Source organism: Poecile atricapillus, chromosome 9 (assembly GCF_030490865.1).
Source record: "Poecile atricapillus isolate bPoeAtr1 chromosome 9, bPoeAtr1.hap1, whole genome shotgun sequence".
Taxonomy (NCBI): Eukaryota; Metazoa; Chordata; class Aves; order Passeriformes; family Paridae; genus Poecile; species Poecile atricapillus.
In genome coordinates, this window is record NC_081257.1 from 24,159,227 (window position 1) to 24,180,353 (window position 21,127).

The 21,127-nt window shown below is 45.4% G+C and overlaps 1 protein-coding gene across 7 annotated transcripts in view; it reads right to left on the minus strand.

The window, feature by feature from the left end:
* Positions 1–2,031: 2,031 nt before the first annotated feature.
* Positions 2,032–21,127, minus strand: part of TMCC1 (transmembrane and coiled-coil domain family 1) — a 76,022-nt gene continuing 56,926 nt past the window's right edge. For 5 of the 7 annotated variants that reach the window (XM_058844818.1, XM_058844823.1, XM_058844819.1 and 2 more), the window contains 3 exons: positions 15,498–16,432; positions 8,461–8,596; positions 3,237–6,166 (listed from right to left, as the gene is read on the minus strand). In XM_058844818.1, the coding sequence (XP_058700801.1) occupies positions 5,852–6,166; positions 8,461–8,596; positions 15,498–16,432 (1,386 nt within the window). In that variant the 3' untranslated portion in view covers positions 3,237–5,851. The other 2 variants (XM_058844816.1, XM_058844820.1) reach the window with 2 other exon arrangements.

Here is a 21,127-nt window from a genome sequence, read left to right on the forward strand (position 1 = left end):
TTAGGCTTAAAGGTGTTTGTCAAAAAATGAATTGGAGCCAGAGGTGTCCTCAGGCTGGTCACAACAGAGCTCTGATAGGTGACCTCAATCTGAGAGAATACTTTTTTGTGTATAGTGGAGGAACTTTTGAATGCCTTCAGATGTCTTGACTGCAAGGCGAGTATCAGCTGAAAGCAGGCAGGGCTACAGGAACAGCTGCACTGAGGAGGAGGGCTGAAAACACACTGCATCTTCACATCCTGTTCTGGCCTTTCTCCTCCAGCAGTATTACTTATTTTTTCCCCTTTGGCCAGGGTTGGCACAAGGCTGGTACAGAGGACGCATATGAGGTGACTCTTATTCCTACTTTCAGAGGGGATCTGGCTAGAGTACAAGAAACTCAGCAGAGCTGGTTTGCCCTAGGATGTTCTATTTCATGCTAACTTAGGCAGCAAAGAACCCTCTTCCCATTCCTAACTCCAGTCAGGAGGGAGGATCCACCGAGGCTGATGAACCACTCACCAACGCTTAAACACCAGTGGATTTGGTGTTTAAGGAACAACTTGAAGACAGGTATTTTGTGGTGGGGGGCTGGCTGTTTGAAAAAATTTCCACTATTGGCACATCAAGTGGTGTTATTTGGCTGGGGAGAATGACTGCTCCAGTGAGAAATATCAGCCAATTCCTCGCCTCCACTGCTGCAATCCAGCATGGCTGTACCCTTGCCATATCCCTGTTTGTCCCCCAGGACCTGGGTGGAGCTATCAAACCACTTCCCACAGACTAATCAAAAAGCTGAGTAACACCATCTAATCCCCTAAATTATCAGATTATATCTGTTGACATGGGAGTAGAATGCCAGTGCTTTCACCTTTGGTCAGCCAGCACCTCTCAGGTGACTGCCCTAAAAGAATGCAGAACCATTTACCCTCACAGCCATGTCCTGTCCTGAGCCAGACAGCTCTAGCAAAAGCAGCACTGTGCACTCGCTTCATCTATAAACTGCTGGAATTTGCATTCTGGTTGTGAGGAGATTACAGGGGGGGAAATCCTGCAAACAGCTGCTTTTGCTTTTTGATCTCTTGCTGGTTTTACAGTACTTGTATCTATGTGAAAATAGAGAGAAGGATTCAGTACCTTTCTCCTTAAAATGTTATTTCCATTCCCTTCTTGGTTCTTTGTTCCTGACACCACATGACCAAAAACCAAGAGGAATAAGTATCTTTTCCATACCAGTGAGGAATCTGCTCACTTCCAGTTTGTACAAATAAAAAAGGATTCAGCAATTCTTCTATGAAACATGGTAGCCAAAACACTTCTGTTTAGAGTGGTGGCTCAACCAGCATTATGCAATCTCTTGCCTCTGCTCAAGGAGAGCAAGGTTTCCGCTAAGGAGTGCTGTCCTGCCAGCTGCAGCCATCCTCATTCAAGCGGAGCCAGGCCTGGAACTGCTCCATCACAAGCTTCCTGAGACACATGGGTGATGCTGCAATTGCACCTGCCTCTGAATACACAGCTCACACAGAGTGGGCCCTGAAATTCCTTCAAGGACAAAGTCCACAGAAGCAAGGGCCCTTCTCATCTGGGACAGGGCAGGTCACAGACCAGCAGTGGGAAAATGAAGGACCAATTTCTGGTTCTTCCAAGACAGACTTCTCAGGTAAGTCATCTCACCTGACTGCAGCCACCTGCAAACTGAGTCAGTCACAGGGAGGCAGGCAGAGACACTGTGATGCATGAACCCTTGTGTGCCCGCAGGGGCCTTGCCAGAGGCTGTCCCAGGCACAAAGGGGCTGGAAGGGATCAATGGGGATCCAATGCTGCTGCTGCTTTCCTCTACCTGCAGAGACCAGACCCTGACACCAGCTTATTCTCGTTGTGCCCTAATGTGTATGGCTGAGGGAAGGATAAAGTCTGACAGAGCTATGGAAAACTTGCTCACTTTTTGAGCTCTTAGGGCTCAGCAGTTTTGACACACCCCTCTTCTCCCCCATGACAGCACCTTTCTCCCCCTGCCCCCACCCCTTTGGAAAGATCCAAAGTAGACCGCTGTTAATAGCTGAGGTCTTTATTTTAAGTTTTTTATATACAGTAAAAGTGCCACAGATAAATCTGCGACAATCAGACAAGACAAATGTAAATCTCTCTCAACAATTAGCAGCTTAAGATCTATAAACTACAGTGTTACGTTCACAAGTGTCATTTCTGTACTTTTCAACCCGTGCAAGTGAGTTTTTCTGTTTATTTTTTTACACTTTTAAAACACACTTACAGCTAAGTCAATTGCCTACAACTATACCACCTGGCATACACAACACAGACACACAGGGTTTGTAATGCTTTAGCCACTTTCAGAATTCACTTAAAGACTGGCAAAACTACCCAAACTTGAACCCTTTGTAGCTTGGCTTCTTTTGTTATAATGTCTTTTCTTTTTTTAATGAAAAAAAAATGCATATTTTCAAAGCTGACAGACAGTGCTTTCCTGTCCCAGTGTAACACACACATAAGTCAACAATTCATCTGATCCCACCTAAGCACGCATGGGATTGGAATAAACCAATAGAGTAACTGCTGGGAGCATGCTGAGTATCATTGAACTCAACTAATGAGACTGAGAAAAAAAAAATAAAAACTTTCATAAAATTTTTTAAAGTAATTTTTTTTGCATCAAGATTTTCTTTGTTCTTTCTGTTGAAGGAAATCGGGGAAACAGATGAACTTCACTTGAACCCTCAAATATTAATGAGGAGGTGCTGCTCTTGGAACTTCCACAGTCCATTATATTTTTCCCTTTTCATGAGCCAAGGCAGTATGTGCTAAACACATCTAAGCAATTTCTGAATCACTTCAGCTCTGAATATAAAATGTTTTGGGAAACATTCTGCAAATCAGAGATGGTCACTAAAAAGTTTGTGTCTACAAAGGAGGCTGTTAAAGGTACTCACACACACACTCACATCCACAGCGGAAACTGTCCTCTACACATCATCCAGAAACACTCCATCAGGAAAGCAAAAACAACCATGTACAAGGAAAGGGAGCTTTAAAGCTAGAATCACATTTCCAACAACATCATCATTAAGCTATCAGAAATCATCACAGACTTTCAAATTGAAAAGAGATGAAAACCCCAAAACGTTCTGCTAGTGCAAAAGGCAAAACACATGGCAGTTGTGTTAGGATATGAGAAGTGGATGCAGCATCATACATGACGTTACTGCAGACAACTTTCTGGAATGGAAGAACCTGTTGAGAGAGAAAGAGACAGACGCTTTGTCCAGACCCATATGTACATGGCCTTCACCAAAGAGTTCCGAGATGTCTATTAAGCCTGCCCCTTCTGGCAAGCTAACAAATGGTATTTACCAAGTATGACAGAGTTGAGACAATAAATGAAATTAAGATGTAAAGAAGAGGGACAAACACTTCCTTAAATACTACAGACACTGAGTGTCCAGAGCCACTGGCTTTTAACTCCTTCCTGATCTGACCACATAAAAACCTACCTTAAGCAATTCTAGTGTGAACAAAACTCAGGAAAAGAGCTACAAAGGCCAGGTTTCAGAAAAAAAGACGACAAAGCATTTCAGTTATGTGCCAAATCAGTTCTTACTGTTATTCACACATTTGTTTCTGACAAAACCTGCATAATGGGAACCTGATAGTTAACCAAGGAATGTGAGTCACTAGAGAAGAGCCTTGCTGGAGCCAGGAGCAAGGGAGGGAATGGCTGCACACCTCTACTCTGGCTGTGGCACTGCAGAAAGCACAAGCAGTTTTTGGCTTGAGTCAGCTGCAAATGGCAATCTGTGTTTTAATTAGGACAGGAACAGATTAGTGCACATGGTGACAGAGAGGTGTACTGGGATCCCTGGGGGAAGGGCACTGAGTTTCCTGTGACTACAGAGGAAAAGAACCCTTGGAGGAAGAAAGATTGGACAGTGGAGGGCTTGCATTTGCTGGCAATGAGAAAATACGCAAGGTATTAACCTTGTCTGGGGACTTTCTCAGAACCCAGAATCTGCATCATAGCACAATGCCTGTGTGTGAGTATATATCCACTGTACGTGTCTCATACATGCCTATGTATGATTTCATAGTTTAGGTCACTTGGGCAACATCTGATTACTAGAAGGAAGTTGATCCTGGAAGGAAAGAAAACAGCTAAAGACCTAACTAAACACCATAAATGGTTTTGACAGAATCCTAGAGGTTTTTTAGATTTCATGAAGACAAAGGATGAATCTTGGCACTGTTATGGTTAAAGGGACAGCAGTTAAAAACCAGCACAGAATGAACGCAGATTGCCTGGACTTGAGGGCTGCCTGCCTGTACCAACAGGTCACCAGCAATGGCACATTGTGAGGACTTGGGGTTACATTTGAAGCTGACATTTCCTTTAGAGATTTGCAAAGGTGTCTGCTGGCCCCTGTGGCTGAAAAAGAGGATGACACACCACAGACACACAAATAATCTTACCAGACCCTGACAGAAGGAAAACTTTGGTTTCATTTTTCATGTTTTCTCTTTTTCAATTCAAACTATTTTTGAGATAACCATTCTGTTAAGTGGACTGTTGAGTCACTATTTCTTTCCTCAAAAGAACCTGTCTTTTCCCTAGGAAGAGATGAACAGAAATTCCTTGCTCTTATCCTTAGGCCAGGAATGAGAGATGACATGCAAACAAAAAATATAAACATACAATCCTTCACACGTGGAAAAAGAAAAAAAACCCCTGCATGACGAAAAGGTGTGGAGAAGACAGATGTTTTCCATGATGCTGCATCTTTATGCTCAGGAGGACAGACAAATGGCATATGGACAGTGCTGGGTTCTACAGGCTGACACTAGAAACTATTCTCTGCCCTCCTCAGAACTGCTTCAGGACAAGACGGCTCACAATTATTCACGCATTTCTTCATTTAAAAACATCACTTCTTTATTTGAAAGAAAAAAAAGTAATGACCCTCCCAACCCCTTCCAAAAAAAGCCCCAATAATAATAATAATAATAATAATAATAAAAAATCCTATTAGAAACAATAAGGAAGCACTGAGAGTTTGAGTATTACACTCTTCAAGTATGCTGTTCGGATTTTTTTTTAAATCTGTGAATATACATATATTAAAAAAACCTTAAAAGTGCGACCAAGGGCTTCTGCTTAAAGATAAGTACTTCAAGGACTACTTCAAAATACTGTAGCATGACTGTGCAGTTACTGTGTATGGCATGAGGCTTCCACTCCATACACTCAGACAAGTTAGCCAGCCTTACAGAAAGTTACTGAAGTCAGGTTAGCACAAATGGCAAACCCAGATGCTGAGCAGGGAGAGGGATCCACACGTTGTCGATTTTCTCTTGTTAAGGAAAGAAACCACTCAACGCATACACTCGGACATGGAATGTGGGCAGACTTCACAGTAAAAGTTTAGTGTTTCAGGTTTGCTGTGGTACCATCATTCAAGGCTGTGCACTAGACTGAGCTTTGCTCATCTTAAGCTAACCACGTTCTCTTCTTCCTGACAGGTTTAGTACAGTAGTTCAAGCCACAATTTAAATTGCCCATTGGTATGCTCCAAATTTCTGTATTTTATTAATTTCTTTTATACACTTTAAAGAATCTTAAGATTTGCATCCAAAGAGAACCATGCTACATAAAAATTATCCAGGATTCTCACCAAAAGAGTTCTTGAATAAAATCTAAAAAATACTATTGCAATGCATCTTGCAGAGAAAAAACGTTATTCTAAATGTAAACAAATTCACTCGGACACTTTAAAACTTCAGCGGAGTAGTTGCTGACTAATCTTTGCCACACTTGCTCACCAAGAGCGCGAGGAGGGAGCGGCACAGCCCATTCCTGCCACCATCATCTGGGGGGAGACAAGAATCGTTCCAAGTAGCCGGTGATGGCATCCCAGTGCTTCCACAAAAAGGCAATGAAAACCACTATAAATAAAGTGCTGAACGTCCTATTGCGAGTCTTCATCAGGGGCACGACGCAGTTGGCCACAGTGGAGACAAAAACGAGGAGGACAGCCATGACAGCCAGCAAAATGTTGATGAACTTCCCCAGTAGGTTCCTGGCCGTGGCATTCTCCAGCCCCTCCAACTGCACCACTTGCTGCTGCTGCTGCTGCAGCTCCATCTTGGAGATGCGCGTCTGGCACGCTTCCAGTGCCTCCTGTGGACAAGAGCACATCGTGGGTCACTCAAGCTCACAGCTGTTACCTCACCAACCAGGCCAAGCCAGGACCACCATCCCCACACCTCACACTGCTCATGCACCAAGCTCCCGCCCTGCAGCAGGAGCAGAGGAAGCAGTGCCATTTCCCATATCTGAGGTGAGAAGCCCCTGACTGGGCAGCCCCTCACTGCAGCCTGCAATACACCATGGGACCTCATCCACATCCAGAAGGCTTTACATGGAGATGCCAGGCTGGGCAACCTCACAGCTTCTGCCCAGAAGAGGGGGCCTACCCAGCCACCTGTTCACTTCAGGCTCCAAGAGGCCTCTCAGAGCACGAAAGTGCTGTGCCTAGCCAGAAATCTTCATCCTCTTCTGGGATGTGCATTCCCAGAACCTCAACTTCCATCACCTTCCTTGCAGTCACTTGTGCATTTCTGACCCCTTTGCAGAAAACCATGTCAACAAAAATAACTACTAGAGGCTCAGCTGCATTCTGCTTGCTTAGTGAGCTCTGAGCTCAAGGAAAGGTCTGAGGGGCACTAGGGCTGGGATTACACAGCTGCCATTGCAGGAAGATCTTCTCCAGACTGCACCAAGCTGCAAGCTGTAGCACTGGTACAGCTCCTGCTGACTCTGTGTGTGAGGGCTGGGGAAAGACATCTAGAAGGGTAAGAAGCATGAGATTTATGGAACTGCCTACAGGAAGAGGCAAAACAAAAGGAGGTGGAAGAAGACTGCCCTGCACAAATCCGCCTCTCTAAAGCCCCACTGACTCAGGAAGGATTTGTCAGGAGTTTTTCACCAAGTTGAACCCCAACCGGACCAACCCAACCTGCACTAGAACACTGGTGACATGCAACGCAGGGGGCTAGGGAAGAGAGAGGTTTTCAGGCAATTGACACCAAGAGGGACTTCTGCTCTTGAAGATACCAAGTTAAAATATTTCTGCTAATCTTCCCTTTTCCAGACACACAGGCCAACTGCAAATATGATATACAAGTCTGCAGCAGTCCTTCCCAGACTGATCACCAAAAAAGGAACCAGGACTGTTCCTCTGCAACATCAGCTCATGCTCTTAGTTTTTCACACAACAAAACTTAACACTTCTCTTTCCCCAGCAGTGATTAGAAATAGGCTGCCCCAACTTTTAAGTTTACACTAGAAGCACTGAATCATAAAATGAAGATTAAAAAAAGCTGTCGAGAAATCCCCACTTCAATCTTCCTGCCATCTGAATTTAGTGAGGAGAACAAAACCTGACTGTTGCAGCACTTCCCCAAGGGAGAGCCTCCTGTTTACACTGCCAGGGGCCATTGTACCACTGTCCACAGGCACTGATTAAATTTAACTTAAAGGTCATTGTCACCTGTTACATTTCTCATTGCATCATGTCTGTGGGGGTCAGTGAAACATGAGGGCTTCTCCTTGGTTAAGACCCCTGGCAGGGGGTACACAGGGCAGAATTGCTGTCCCAAACAGCAGTGATCAGGAGAAACGTTTGACAACAGGAGTTGCAGCTGGTGTGTGAACAGCACAGCCTGCTTGGTCTGAAGAGGAAATCACCTGGCTGAAATGCCTCAGCAGGAAAAAGGTAGAGCTCAACCTACAACTCTCTGCTCACACTACAAATATTTCCCATCAGCAATCAGAACTGGCATAAAACTACCACAGCAAGTACTTAAAATGGTCAAGAGACTCATTTCTGAATAGGTCCTTCTGTAAGGGTCAGCAGCTGCTTTCCTTTGTAGAAGGGTCTCCAACTTCAAGACCTCTGTTTCATAGCCTTTTTTACATACTAAAGGAAACTTTTCTTTTAGAAACACCTTATTTCTTCAAAGCCAACAGAAAGAATTATTTCCTGACTCAATGCAGTACACACACAAAGCCATTTTTCCTTAGATGTATGTGACCATTGTTGTACAATTAGTGACACAGAACCACACCCCAAGGCCCATGTACTGGGAGCACTAAAAGAAGTGTTTGGGTCATGGCCCGTTGAGTGTCTAATAGAAAGGCCTGCACAAAGAGTGGGTTCTGGGTCCTGCTGTGCTCCAGCTGAGCAGCAGGTTCCCTCTGTGTGAAGCACCGCCCTGCTTTACAGAGGAGGTTACCTGGAGAGATAGCCACAGGTCAGAGATGGAATAAGGACCTTTTGGAATGCAGCAGTTTAGCAATAAAGCTACAAGGATTGAAATCAAATATTGAAGCGCAGGCGTACTTCAAAAGTGAATGAGTTCCTGGAAGAGCAGGCAGAGGGCACGACTTGGCTCCTTGCTTCTGTCACCCACCTGGATGTCCCGGGCTCGCTCGTAAGACTGATAGGCAATCTTTTCCTCCATGCTGGCCAGCTCCTGTTTTAAATTGAGGATCTCGTTCTGGTGGAGCTCAGTCAGGTCATTTAACTGCTCTTCAAGTCTTTCACATCTACAAATGACAACACATGGTACAATGGCTTTAATGAGAAGAGGATGGCAAAATGACACCAGTGACAACCAAGCAATGAAGACCATGGCCTGGGCACTGAAACCAGCATGGCTGCATCAGTCAGCACACAGCACACTCCAGCACTAATGCCCTCCTGCTGGGAGTTAGTTCTTTCTACCAGGTAAACTCTGTGATACTGTGATACTGTTCTGTATCTGGAGAAAACACACAGTTACATGGTAACTGTTGAGTGATGCAAGAAATAAAGGACAGAATGAGAATAGAACGAGATTTTCACCAAACTTCTGCGTAAACCAAAGAGCTCCCTTCTAATACCATAAACTCTTATGAATTTTCATCTACACTTGGAACAGTAATGGGTATAAAAATGACACGGAAATGACATGTGACTGATGCCTCAGAGAACATGCTATTACTGTCTGATCTCTGCATGAGGTCACATGGATCTTTGATTTGTTTTTCCTTTATCTCCCACGAATGATGCAACTTAACAAGCAAATACCATCATATTATTTGTAAGAAGGACACGTGAATCACTAACCTGCAGGCTTATTTTTCAGTTTGCTCCTGGTGAATGGACCAGAAGCAGTCCTGAGGAAGAGGGTTGCTCAAAAAACCCGAGTTACAACAATTCTGAGAGATAAAGTTTTGCTTCTACCTTAGAGAGTTTTAAATTAACTGATGTGGTAGCTCTGATGGTAACAAAGGTATGGGCACGGCTGTGGTGGCCATTGGGCTTTCTCCACTCTGATTTCCACTGTCTACTCATTGCTGCAACGGATGGGAAAAGCACACAGCCCTTATCATCTGAATCTTCATACTAATAACCAAGACATTTCTAAGGAATTAACCACAGAGATAATTCCTTATTTAAATTTTGTTTTTCTTCTGACTCCACCTGAATTTAATTCCTACAAAAAACCCACAAGATGAATAAGAAATATTTATCTAGAATAAAGAATTTAATTGCAGGTTCTGAAACTGACACAAATCCTGCTTCTCATTTTTTTCAAGATTTTTTTTTGCTGTTTCAGAATTTGTAGTCAAAAGCTAGCCTTTAAAAACAGTCTCAGAGTTTTATTTTTATAGACAAGTATGAAAAGGATTTTCATTTATGTTCCCAATTAAATATTACTTTAAAGTAAGGAGGAATCACACACAGCATGACAATTTGCAGCCGTAAAATGCATGTGGTCAACCAGCAGTGAGACCAAGACAGCTGCCAGCTGACATGGCTCAGCCCAGAAAGGTGCTGGAAGAGCTGTGCAACTGTGCCAGGACACACCAGAGAACTGGTTTCCCAAGACTGACAAAGGAATGGCCATGTAAAGAATGGCTAATGAAAAAGGAGCCCAGATAATTAATACTGCCCTTTGTTCCCACACAACTTAAAACTGATAACAACTTGCCAACAACCAAAAAATCACAACTAAGCCCACTCCAAGGGCAGCATCAATTCCTTGAAATATATTCCGTTTGTTTCTATATTACAAAATTCACCAGTGTGTTTATTACACAAAAAAGAAACTTAAGCATTTCTGAAAATAGCACGATTGTGCTTTTTAACCTCCTCTCACATAAATGCCTTTCATAAAGCAGTTGCTGTTGCCAAGCAGCTCAAGTTGTATTCTCTAACAAGAAACAATTGTATTTTAATAATTTTAAAACTACCTCAATCTACAGGAAACATAAGGAAACCCTGCTAATCTGTATAGTTAAGAGTTTAAACAGAACACAATTAGAAGGGCTGGCTCAAATCTTCCTGCCCTGAAGACTGCAGAACAACCAGGTCGTTCCCAACCCACATTTCACTCCCTGCTCAACCCCAGAACTGCTGCAGTTCGTATCCAAGAACCACCTGCACTTCCAGAACTCACTGTGTCAGGCAACTGCTAGAACTGGGTCATTTAAAAAAACACACCCCTGCCCCCACTAACCGACCCTGAATTATTTTTGAAATAACACATCCACCATTCAGCTTCTTTCCACTTCTTGTCCCAATAGCTACAATTTAGAAATTTTTTTTTTTTCAGCTGCTTTCTACTGGTGTTCAAATTTAAAAACCAACGAGGGCTTTATATGACTTACAGAACCAGGGTTTCCCTGTTGAAAGCTGGTTTGCATTTAAGTGGGAGTATTACAGAAATAAAAGGGATAGACTACTTGCCAAGGGGGGTTAAGACGAAATACATCCATCTAACTCATGAGTGCCAGGGTCTACTGAACAAACTAAACTTGTTTGTGAATATAGCAGTGTCCTGAATAATCAAATCCCACTTCACTTCATGTATGGAAAATGCCTCTTTGGAGTTCAATAACTATTTTGTTACTGTTAAAATGTGAAATTTCTCCTTAAAAGAAAAAGCTCCAGCCCAGAAACTTCTCTGTGCGAATGCTGCCTGTCACAAGTATCATAGAGATCATCAGAGCTGTTCCTACGGACACAGTAAATAGATGGGGTGCTTGGCTTAATTGTGGGATATGGGAACACTTTATTTCAAATAACTGTGCTGACTTTTCACACATTTTCTGAGGCTCACTGCATGGGAATCGGGAAAGTGGTCTGAAAAAGGCTCAGATACACAATTATGACCATCTAATTTTTTTAAAAAGCTTTAAGGCATTTTAAAGTAATAACTGCAAAATACACAGCTAACACAGCACATGGAAGGGAGGAATGTGATAAGAAAAGGCATTTGATCTGCACTCAGTGCTATGCTGAGTAAAGAAACTCTGATCAAACTAATGCTACAAAGACATCTGCAGTAAACTGTGGATGAAGTTAAGTACTTGTCTTCACATGTCTCTCAAGATGGACCTTTTTATAGCTGTGTCATACAAACCTTTGTGTAATCTTTATTTGTCACTAAATACTTCTTTATGCTATTGAACACACTTCCAGAAGTGGAGTGCACAGCTAAAACCAGTAGTTATTTGTAGTATGCTCCAAAATCTTATACCTAGAGGATACATGAAGGACAGAGCTGACTCCAGAGAGGGAGCACAAGCTGCTCATGATACCCACACACATCCCTGTACTTCCAGCTCCAGCCTCCCTGGAAGGAGGACAGAGAGCTTTGCAGGGATGTTTTGGTGCTGTCCTGGCTGGGTGAGCACCAACTTGGCCCAACATGCTGCCTCCACTGCCTGGCCGCACTCCAGAACAGCCTTGCCAACTCTCCCAGACCTCAGAGGTTTAGCTCCTTTGGTCTATTTTAAAACACATCATGAGGACAGACTGAAGTGTGACAATTAGACTACATCAAAACCCAGATAAATGGAAGTACCAGTGACTAGACTTTTGGCTGAAGGATTTCTTCTGACAGGAGCATGGGAGACTTAAATGCCCTTTTCATGGCTGTCAGGCTTGGGAAGAAATCCAAAACCTTAGACTGGCCACACTCCAAATATGTGAGCTTATGATTTTACCATGTACAAACAGGTTCCTAAAGGGACAAGCAAGATGAAAACACTCAGCAGGAACTTTATTTCAGTCTCAGTAGCACAGTAAGTCCCTGCTTGTATAAGTAAACAACTGCCACTTTCCAATAATGAGATAAGCAACAAGCCAGTTCAGCGTCTGCTCACGATGCATAAGAAAACAGTGATGGCCAAGTACTGTCAGACCCTTCCTTCCTCGGTGGCTCAGCCCCAGCAGAGCAGAGCAGAGCAGTGCACAGCAGAGCAGAGCAGAGCAGAGCACAGCACAGCACAGCAGAGCAGAGCACAGCAGAGCAGAGCAGAGCAGAGCAGAGCACAGCAGAGCAGAGCAGAGCAGAGCAGAGCAGAGCACAGCAGAGCAGAGCAGAGCACAGCAGAGCAGAGCACAGCAGAGCAGAGCAGAGCAGAGCAGTGCACAGCAGAGCAGAGCAGAGCAGTGCACAGCAGAGCAGTGCACAGCAGAGCACAGCACAGCACAGCACAGCAGTGCACAGCAGAGCAGAGCAGTGCACAGCAGAGCAGAGCAGTGCACAGCAGAGCAGTGCAGAGCAGAGCAGTGCAGAGCACAGCACAGCACAGCAGAGCACAGCAGTGCAGAGCAGAGCAGTGCAGAGCAGTGCACAGCAGAGCAGAGCAGAGCACAGCACAGCACAGCACAGCAGTGCACAGCAGAGCAGAGCAGTGCAGAGCAGAGCAGAGCAGAGCAGAGCAGTGCAGAGCAGAGCAGTGCAGAGCAGTGCAGAGCAGTGCAGAGCAGTGCAGAGCAGTGCTCCAAGCCAGCATGTGCTGGGCAACACAGCCCAGCCTGGCCTTGCCATGGTGCACCGGGGCAGGAGAACTGGAGCAACTGGACAGGTGAGTCCCTGCCTCAGAGACTAGGGTTAGCAAACCAGCAGCCACATGGAGTGATAGACAAGATTTGGAAGCAGGGAGAAGGAGGTCATGGAAAACCTGTGAGGCAAGCCATGGCTGATAAACAAAAACTGCATAAACACAAAGAGGAAAAAAGATCAGAACCTGCAAAACAGAGGATGATTTAAGAAAGAGGAAATGGACAATGACCAGGTGAGAAAATGTCATGGCATGTTCTTTGTTTCAGTTTCCAGGTACAATGCAAACACTCAGTGTCACCTGACAAGCAAAAGGCTTCTCCAAAAACTTTTTTTAAGCTCCAACTCAACTCTGTGTTTGTTTTTGAAAGCTTCCCATAAACTGAGCAGAGTTAGGAGGTATTTACAACTTTTAAAGCAAATTATGATTAATCTGAATCACCAGCATACCAGCATCAAACCACAACCTCCTTTCCTTTCTTTTAGTTTTTTTCCGAAAAGAGCTGAGGAGCAAGAGGGGTTCCAGTTGGAGGAACAGGTGCCGCCCCTCCTCTGTCCTTGGACATACCATGTCACCTTCCACTTCTAAGGTGATGTTGGCTTTTATCATTGTGAGGGTTCAAAATGCAGAAGCTATAAAAACAAGAATCTACATTTGTACAGTCACGAAGTCATCTAACCGTGATTAACCCATGAGCTCTTGCTGATCATGCAGTTACCCACATAGACAAGGGCACTGAGTGTGGTTTGACTGGTCCTCTTTAAAGGTCACACCTTTAATTAATTTGCATCAACATTCCAAATGACAGGTCTAAATTACTATCTTAAACTTTTATAAGCCTAATGCAGATTCTCCCTGCTTTTCACTCTAGGCTGCCTTGGTTAGTGCTGGGGTCTGTGCTGACCTCAGGGGAGTGCTCTGCAAAGGTTAATGGCACATGACAGATGTGACTTCATGGTGTGCTAGTCTGGGACCTACTTGAACCTTGCTCAGAGGTGTTGGGCAGTGACCAGCTCGTTTAGCTGACAGCACACATCAGTCCCCAAGGTCTGCTATTGTATTTTCAGGCCAATCCTTCAGCTGTGCTGTGCTTGCATTTAGCATTCCACTATGAATGGCTGCTGCTGTATGTGTGAAACAACAACCTACACAGCAACAGACAACAGCACCTCTCTGCTGCAGAGCAGAAGACCCAGCTCCACGTTGCTTTGGGATGACTTGATGACACTGAGGCACTAGGAACCAAAGCTACTGTGCTGGTTGCTGGTTTCAGTCAAACTGCTGATAGTTGCAAAGCAGGATTAGAGAGTGGTGTTGGTCTGGCTTTGTTTGCCCAAGCTCTGAAAAGCACACTGAGAGCCTGCTCTCTCTACCAGATCCCAGCAGGCTAGCCTTTTCCAGAATTTTTCCAATGATTTGGCACCAGCACGTCTAAAGAGCTGTAGGGCAACTCCATGTTACGCTGCACAAACCAGTGCAGCAAGTGGCACAGGGCACTTCAGCAAGCCTGTACACACCCCCAGCAGCTCCACTGTGCCTTTCAGGTTGTGTTTCACATCCTAGCAAAGTCATGAACACCATAAAGAACCTCATGACAACAGCCTGCTGTCCTTCACCAGAACGAGGGCTTGGGCCTTGCATTTATTATTTAAAGTTTAAGAATCCTGTCTTGGATGCCTGCAGAAGGGCAGCTAGTAACTCTTCCCTTCAGAGCCTGGAGTCAAGTCCTTGCTCCCAGCATGTGAGGGGGAGGATGTCAGGTGTTCTGTTGGACAGCACAGGGCAGTCTGCAGAGCGCCTCTCTCACCCAGCAAGGAAAGGGAATTATTCCCTCAGTACCTCTCCAGGGGCAGTTTTCCTCAGAAGAGAGGTGGGGGCAGCCAGCCAGGCTGCCTTCCTGAAGCCACTGTCACCTCTCTCCTGTGAGTTCATCAGGGGTCAGCAGTACTGCAGCAACTGCTCCACCTTCCCATTCCTTCCAGTGAGGGGAAGGCTGATGGAAACTTGAGTTACCTGCTTCCAGAGCCCTATAATCTCCATGACACGAGCACTGTCAGTATCTGACACTTAATTCAGCTTCATTTCACTGAGTGCTGCCACTGTGGGCTGAGCAGAGAAGGGAAGGGATATCTTAGTTTTGGCACACAGGCAAGATTGTGTCCTTTTAGAGACCCTGAAGAAAGCTGGAATGTTCCTTTCTCTGGTAGATATGGATCTGAGTTGAAGAAGGCAGGGTCAAATCATGACCACATTAGCTCCCTGTCATTTGCTTTGATCCAAACCTTAACTGTCTGATACAGGTAATTTCATCAATGTACTCCTGGGTTTGGGACACCTTATTAGACCTCTTCAGCTTCACTTTTTATCTTGAAAATACTTTGAAATAACCTTTTTCCTTACAATCTCTTTCTTGTACAGAGAGCGAGGTGAGCAGCAAGATAGCAATACTTATAAAAGGCAGAACTGGGAGGGAAAAGTCCTGAGAAGACCACAGAACTATCCATTTGAATCAGGCTGTTGGGAAAAGCCTGCTGAGCACTACCATCCTCAGCTCTGGTGCTCTGCAATCACAGCACTGGATTGTCAAATGAAGTACCACAGCACATACCTGTACCGCTCCTCCTGCAAGGTCTGCATTATCAACGTGTAATCCCTCTGGTAGCGAACCTTAAGGTCCTCAAATGATTCTTCCAGTCTTGCCTGTGTCTCTCGAATTTCTTGAATCTCATGCAGTACTGCATCAAACCCTGAGCTCTGCATATCCAGAGTGTTTGTTTTGGAGCTGGAAGCTCCCACAGGGCCCCCTGTTGTGCTGTTGGCTCCCACGGAGCCTGACGTGGCACTGGAACAATCCTCTTCACTGCCATATTTTGGGCTTGACTGAAAGTTCTGAATAACACCTAGAGCCTTGCCTCCTGTCCCATCTTCTTGGCCTTCTTCTAAGGAGTCTTTCAGATTAGCAATGTTGTCTGCACTCCCAAACTTGTTCCTTATGAGGGAGGCAATCTCCCTGGGTTTGGAAACCACAGCTCCTGCTGCTGAATGTGTAGCCTGGGAGAAACTGGAAAGCCCACCTTTTACACTGTCTACCACTCCCTCACTGAATCCAGTGACTTTTGCTCCAACATCTTTCAAACCCTGATGCATATCCCTGAAGACATCCTTTGGCTGCCGAGGGATCCCATTTTGTTCAATTTCTCTCAGCTTTCGATGATAATGTTCCAGTTTCTTCTGCAGCTGCAAGATGGTCTGGGCTGACTTTTGATTTTTCTTCTCAAACACTTGCTTGATGCGGGCACTCTGCTGCTTATCTGCATTGTTGGCCAATTTCAGGTACTCTGCCACGTTGTCATCACGGGCTGTTTGCTCAATTTTGATCTGCTCTGTCAGCTTCAGTATCTTCTGCTGCAGGTGTGTGATGGCCACTTTTGTCCGCTGCGGATCTGGGGTCCCATCAACAGAGTCTGCATTGATGCTGCCATCAGTGCTGGAGGCCACGGCACTGGAGGTCTGCGCCAAGCTGCTGACTTCCAATCGCTCAATCTAAGCACAGAGGGAGAGAAACATGAGTGCTAATCAGCAGCTTCACCAACAGAAAGCTTTCCTTCTTTATACCAACCAACTGGGCAAATGGATATAATTCTGAAAAAATGTACATTTTTTCAGCTAATCAGGGGACAATATCAATCAAGAGAGCTTCACATATTTTACACACATCCAGCAAAAGTTGAAAAGAAAGTAAAACCTCTCATATTTGACTCCTTAATCACCTAAACCTGGCATGGCAACAATTCAAAACCCAAGCACAAATGTGCACCCCAGCTTGGCAGACCAAGCACTCCAAGACATCAGTACAAGGACAGGGGCTCAACTAGCTAGAGAGTGAAGAGACTGAGAAGGCAACTGAGAGCAGAACCCACACGGTTTAACTGTACAGTACAGCCCACCTGAGTCTTTCCTAGTGCTTTACCTGTCTGAACAGCAGCAACAGTGAACCTACAACCGATCTACTACAGTCAGCGCTTCTAACACAAAAATGGAGCCTGAGAGGCACCCGAACGCTCGCCTCGCCACGGCAAACACTGCGAGCAGGTGTCTCCGAGTGGGAGGAAAATAGCGAGTTTCAGAGGACAACCCCCCCGCCCTTATAGAAAAAAACAAAACAAAACCAAACAAACAACCCCCCCCCCAAAAAAAAACCAACCAAACAAACAACTTAAACTCTGTTTCACATTCAATCCAACTCGCCAAGTACCCGCCGCGGAGCCGGGAAAGCCCGTGCGGGCAGGTGCGGCCGCACCGGCCGCTCCCAATCTGGACATTCCTCCCTGGAGCCGAGCACGCTCCGAAGCCGGGTCGGGCCCCGGTGGGACCCCGGCCGAAGAACGCCCGCGGCCCCCGCCGTACCTTGTCCCGGCGGGGCAGCAGCGCCCGCTCCCCGTGCATGGCTCCGCCGGCCGGGCACGGTGCGCGCCCCGCCCGCCCCCTCGCGGCACGGAGGCCTCGCCGGGCCGGGGAGCCGCGGCCACACGCGTCCCGCTGGGAATCTCCGGTATTAATACCATTATCGTGACTTTTGGATCCCGCGGGCCCCGAAGCAGCGCGGAGCCGCTGAGCAGCCGTGACTGCTGCCCGCACGCTCCGCTCCCGTCCCCGCGGCTCGGGGGCGAGCAGCCGGCAGCTCCCCGGCCCATTCCACTGCAACAGCTGCCAGCTGACCCACAGCCACTGCCCCGACGCAGAACCATGTCCGTGTTTGCCAATACGCGCTTTACAAAATAAAAAACGCTGTTACAGTTAACTACCCCCTCTCTCGATTCATCGTTCCATATTTAATGTAAAAAACCCCGCAGGCTGCAACACTGGCCAGCGCCGGGGGTCAGCCAGGCTCCTGCCCATAACCCTGAGAGTCTCTGTTTGCTATCCCACCAACAGGAAAACCAGACACCTGCGAAAGCAATTGATTAATTTTCTAGAAGAGTTCAGATGCTGGAAAACACTGAATATAATTTCTCAGTCTGCTGTGACTCCTGAAACATCAACTGCTCTCTTAGGAGGGTTTAGTTGTAGAAACCCTGGAGCTCTGGATAGATGAATGGAAAATTGGTGCTAAGAATTAGTATTAATCAGTGGGACCAACACTATGCATGATATCACTACTGCGCAAAGAACGTATTGTTTCTGAGATGCTGGGACATGCATTTGGAAGTAGTTCACATTGTTGAAAATATATATTCTTGGAGTTTGTAATTTCATTATGATTTTTTCCAGGGCTGTCATTGATCAGATTTCTCCCTGTGGCCTAGATGAACACAAAGACCCTGCCTGTGCAGGGCATGCCTGGCCTGGGAGCACCAGCCAGCACCCATGGCACAGCTCATCGTGCCTCACCCACAGAGCAGCTCCACCAACCAGCCGCCACCCCGAGAGCAGCACAGCACAAACTATCTGTGCAGCACACCAAGACAATCTTATCACTGTTAACTGCCCATGAACCAAAGGCTCCTCAATCCATTTATAACTATTTCTACCTCCTTCAGAGCAAGGACAGACATACGAAGAAAACCAGAAAGATCCACAGTTTTGAGGCAAAACTTCCGCAAATTAATTTACTATAACTTTTTTTTTTTCATAATTGATTTTCTTCTGGGCAGTGGTAAGGCTGAGTGAGCAAGGGACTGACCCAGTGTCCCAGAACCAAAAAATTGCTCATCACCAGTTCTTCTGCAGCCCAGAGGGTCTGAGCTGAAATCTGCACAGATCAGTGTCACAGAACTATTGGGGCTTCAAAAGAGTTTCTATCAGCTTAATTTACTCCAGGTTTGGTCTAATTAGTGTATGTATATGGAAAATTACCATAAATTACACTAATAGTACACTCTTCCTCTCATGACACAAGTTTTGTGAGAAAAAAATTTGGTAGAAACTTTCTCTTCCCCTTTTTAAAGTCAATTGACTTCATCAAATCTGCCCAGGTTATCTCCCTATACCTGTGGTAGAAAATGAACTAGAACAGCAGTAATAGAATAAACCATTCTATTGGGATAATTGCTTTATAATTACCAGCTTCATGGATTTTATTCTGAAACAACAAAAAGGGTCCTTTCCAATTCAAGTGGGAAAGACCGGGCAAAGTGCAGTTCTGGAACAGAACAGAGATAATTTAAGTACTTTGTCCGTATCGACAAGGCTTTGTAAAGGGAAGGATCAGCACAAACTGTGTCCCTGGGAAATGCTGATGACTTATTATTGAATTTGTGATGATGGTCAATCTGTCCTGAAAAAATGCTGGTAAATTAAATACTATAATGATTACTGCTTGTATAAGAATAGAGGTTACAATTCAATAGTCAATCTCTCTTGCAATACAATTTTCCATTATATTGACAGTCCAGTTAAGGGGAGACGTGTGCCCTCCCACCAGGAGGTACACTGAGAACTGCTTTGGCATTATGTCACAAACCAGATGAAATCATGTGAGGGCCTTATGCTTTCTCTCTCTCAAGATCTGACCAACTTCTCAACTGTTTATGCTCTCAGGCTTTCCCTCCTGTACAAGCTTTCCAATGTCTATTCTGCAGCACACAGCAAAAAAATAAAACACCTCATGATTCTGCCCGATTGGTGCTGCTGAAATTAAATACAGCAGCTCTTTTAAAGGTATTTTGCTGTCCTAAAACTCTTCCAGTAAAAGCATATACCGGTCTTTCACCAAGAAGATGGATTTTTGCTTTTAAACACTCAGGGCAGCTGGCCTAAGCAAACAGCAGCTTTCAGAGCAAGCCTGCTGCAAGGGGGCAACTCCTGCCTCCTCCTCCCTCCCCTTGAGAAGACTGGAGCTACACAAGTGTGACTGAAAGTCAAGCTACTTACAGTAAACATATACAGGGCACAAAGTGAGACAGGGGAGCTCAGAGTGAGACTGCACAGCCCCACAAAGCAGCTAACAGCACTTGAGGTGCCTGGGTTAATCACCTTCCCAGTGACTGCACACCTGACTGGCAGCTAAAACTAACCATGAAAACATTCAGAAGTTGTTTTGCTTCCTTTTCCTATGTGCTAAAGGAAATACAGTCATACAGGCAGAAAATCTATGAGATTCATAGTCTTAGGTTTCAGACTTCCTGTTTGGAAACACGACTCATTAACAGCATCATTAGCGCATGGCAGGTGCAGGGATGGGGACAGGGACTTGGCCAACCCCTCTACACGAGGTGGACAGATGGTCTCCAGCCTCAGGCAGGCACAGGAGCACATACTCAAAATCTCTGATGGCAGTTACAAGAGACTTGGTTTGTTAGTAAGAGCTCTGATTAATGCCTTACAGGAAACAAAAGTCACAGGGGGGAAAACCCCTCACCATTCTTTGTGCCTGACCATGTCTGCAGAGTAAGAGCCCCCCAGGCCCCACTTTGTTGCAGCTGCACTAAAACACCCAAGTGCACATTTGAATAAACGCATACAGAATCCTCAGCAGGTACAATGAAGAGATACTTAATCATAAATTACTATGAGGTACCTTTAACATACTAGATTAAATGGCATCAACAGCCACAAGTCACCTCCCTGCATGCCACCTGCAGCACATGACTCTTGCAACACATGGGTCAAGGTGGCACCAGCTCCACTCTGTCATGAGCAGTCAGTGCCCTGCTCCCCTGGATCCAACACAGTCATTGTATACGGCACATCTTACCACAGGTCCCAGAGGAAACAAAGATGTGTCACAAACTCTGCTGCCTCATCCACTTGGGTGATGCAATAAGCTTTTTATGACCTACAGCTGATTGAGAATTAAGAGTTGTTTATCCAATGCGTTGTTTTTTAAAGGTTGTTACTGAATCACAAATCAGTTAGGGTTGAAAGGGACCTCTGGAGTTCACCTGGTCCAACCCCCTGCTCAGGCAGGGCCACCAAAAGCCAGTTGCCCAGGACCAGAAAGCTTTTGAGTATCTCCCAGATACTACTTCCACATCCTCCATTTGTGGATCTGTTTGTCTCCTGTAACATTGCCACACATCTGATACCACCAACTCTATGGGTCAACTATTTATTTTTAGTTGCATATTCCTACAACTGCAAATCCTGCGCAACAGTAAGGGAGAATATTTCTGTTCATTCATCTCTCAGGTAAATACAGACAGAAGATCTAAATACTGCTGCACTGAACCATCCCTGGAGACAACTGCTCATTCACATGAGGATTCATTTACGAATCTACCTTCCACCTTCCCTCAG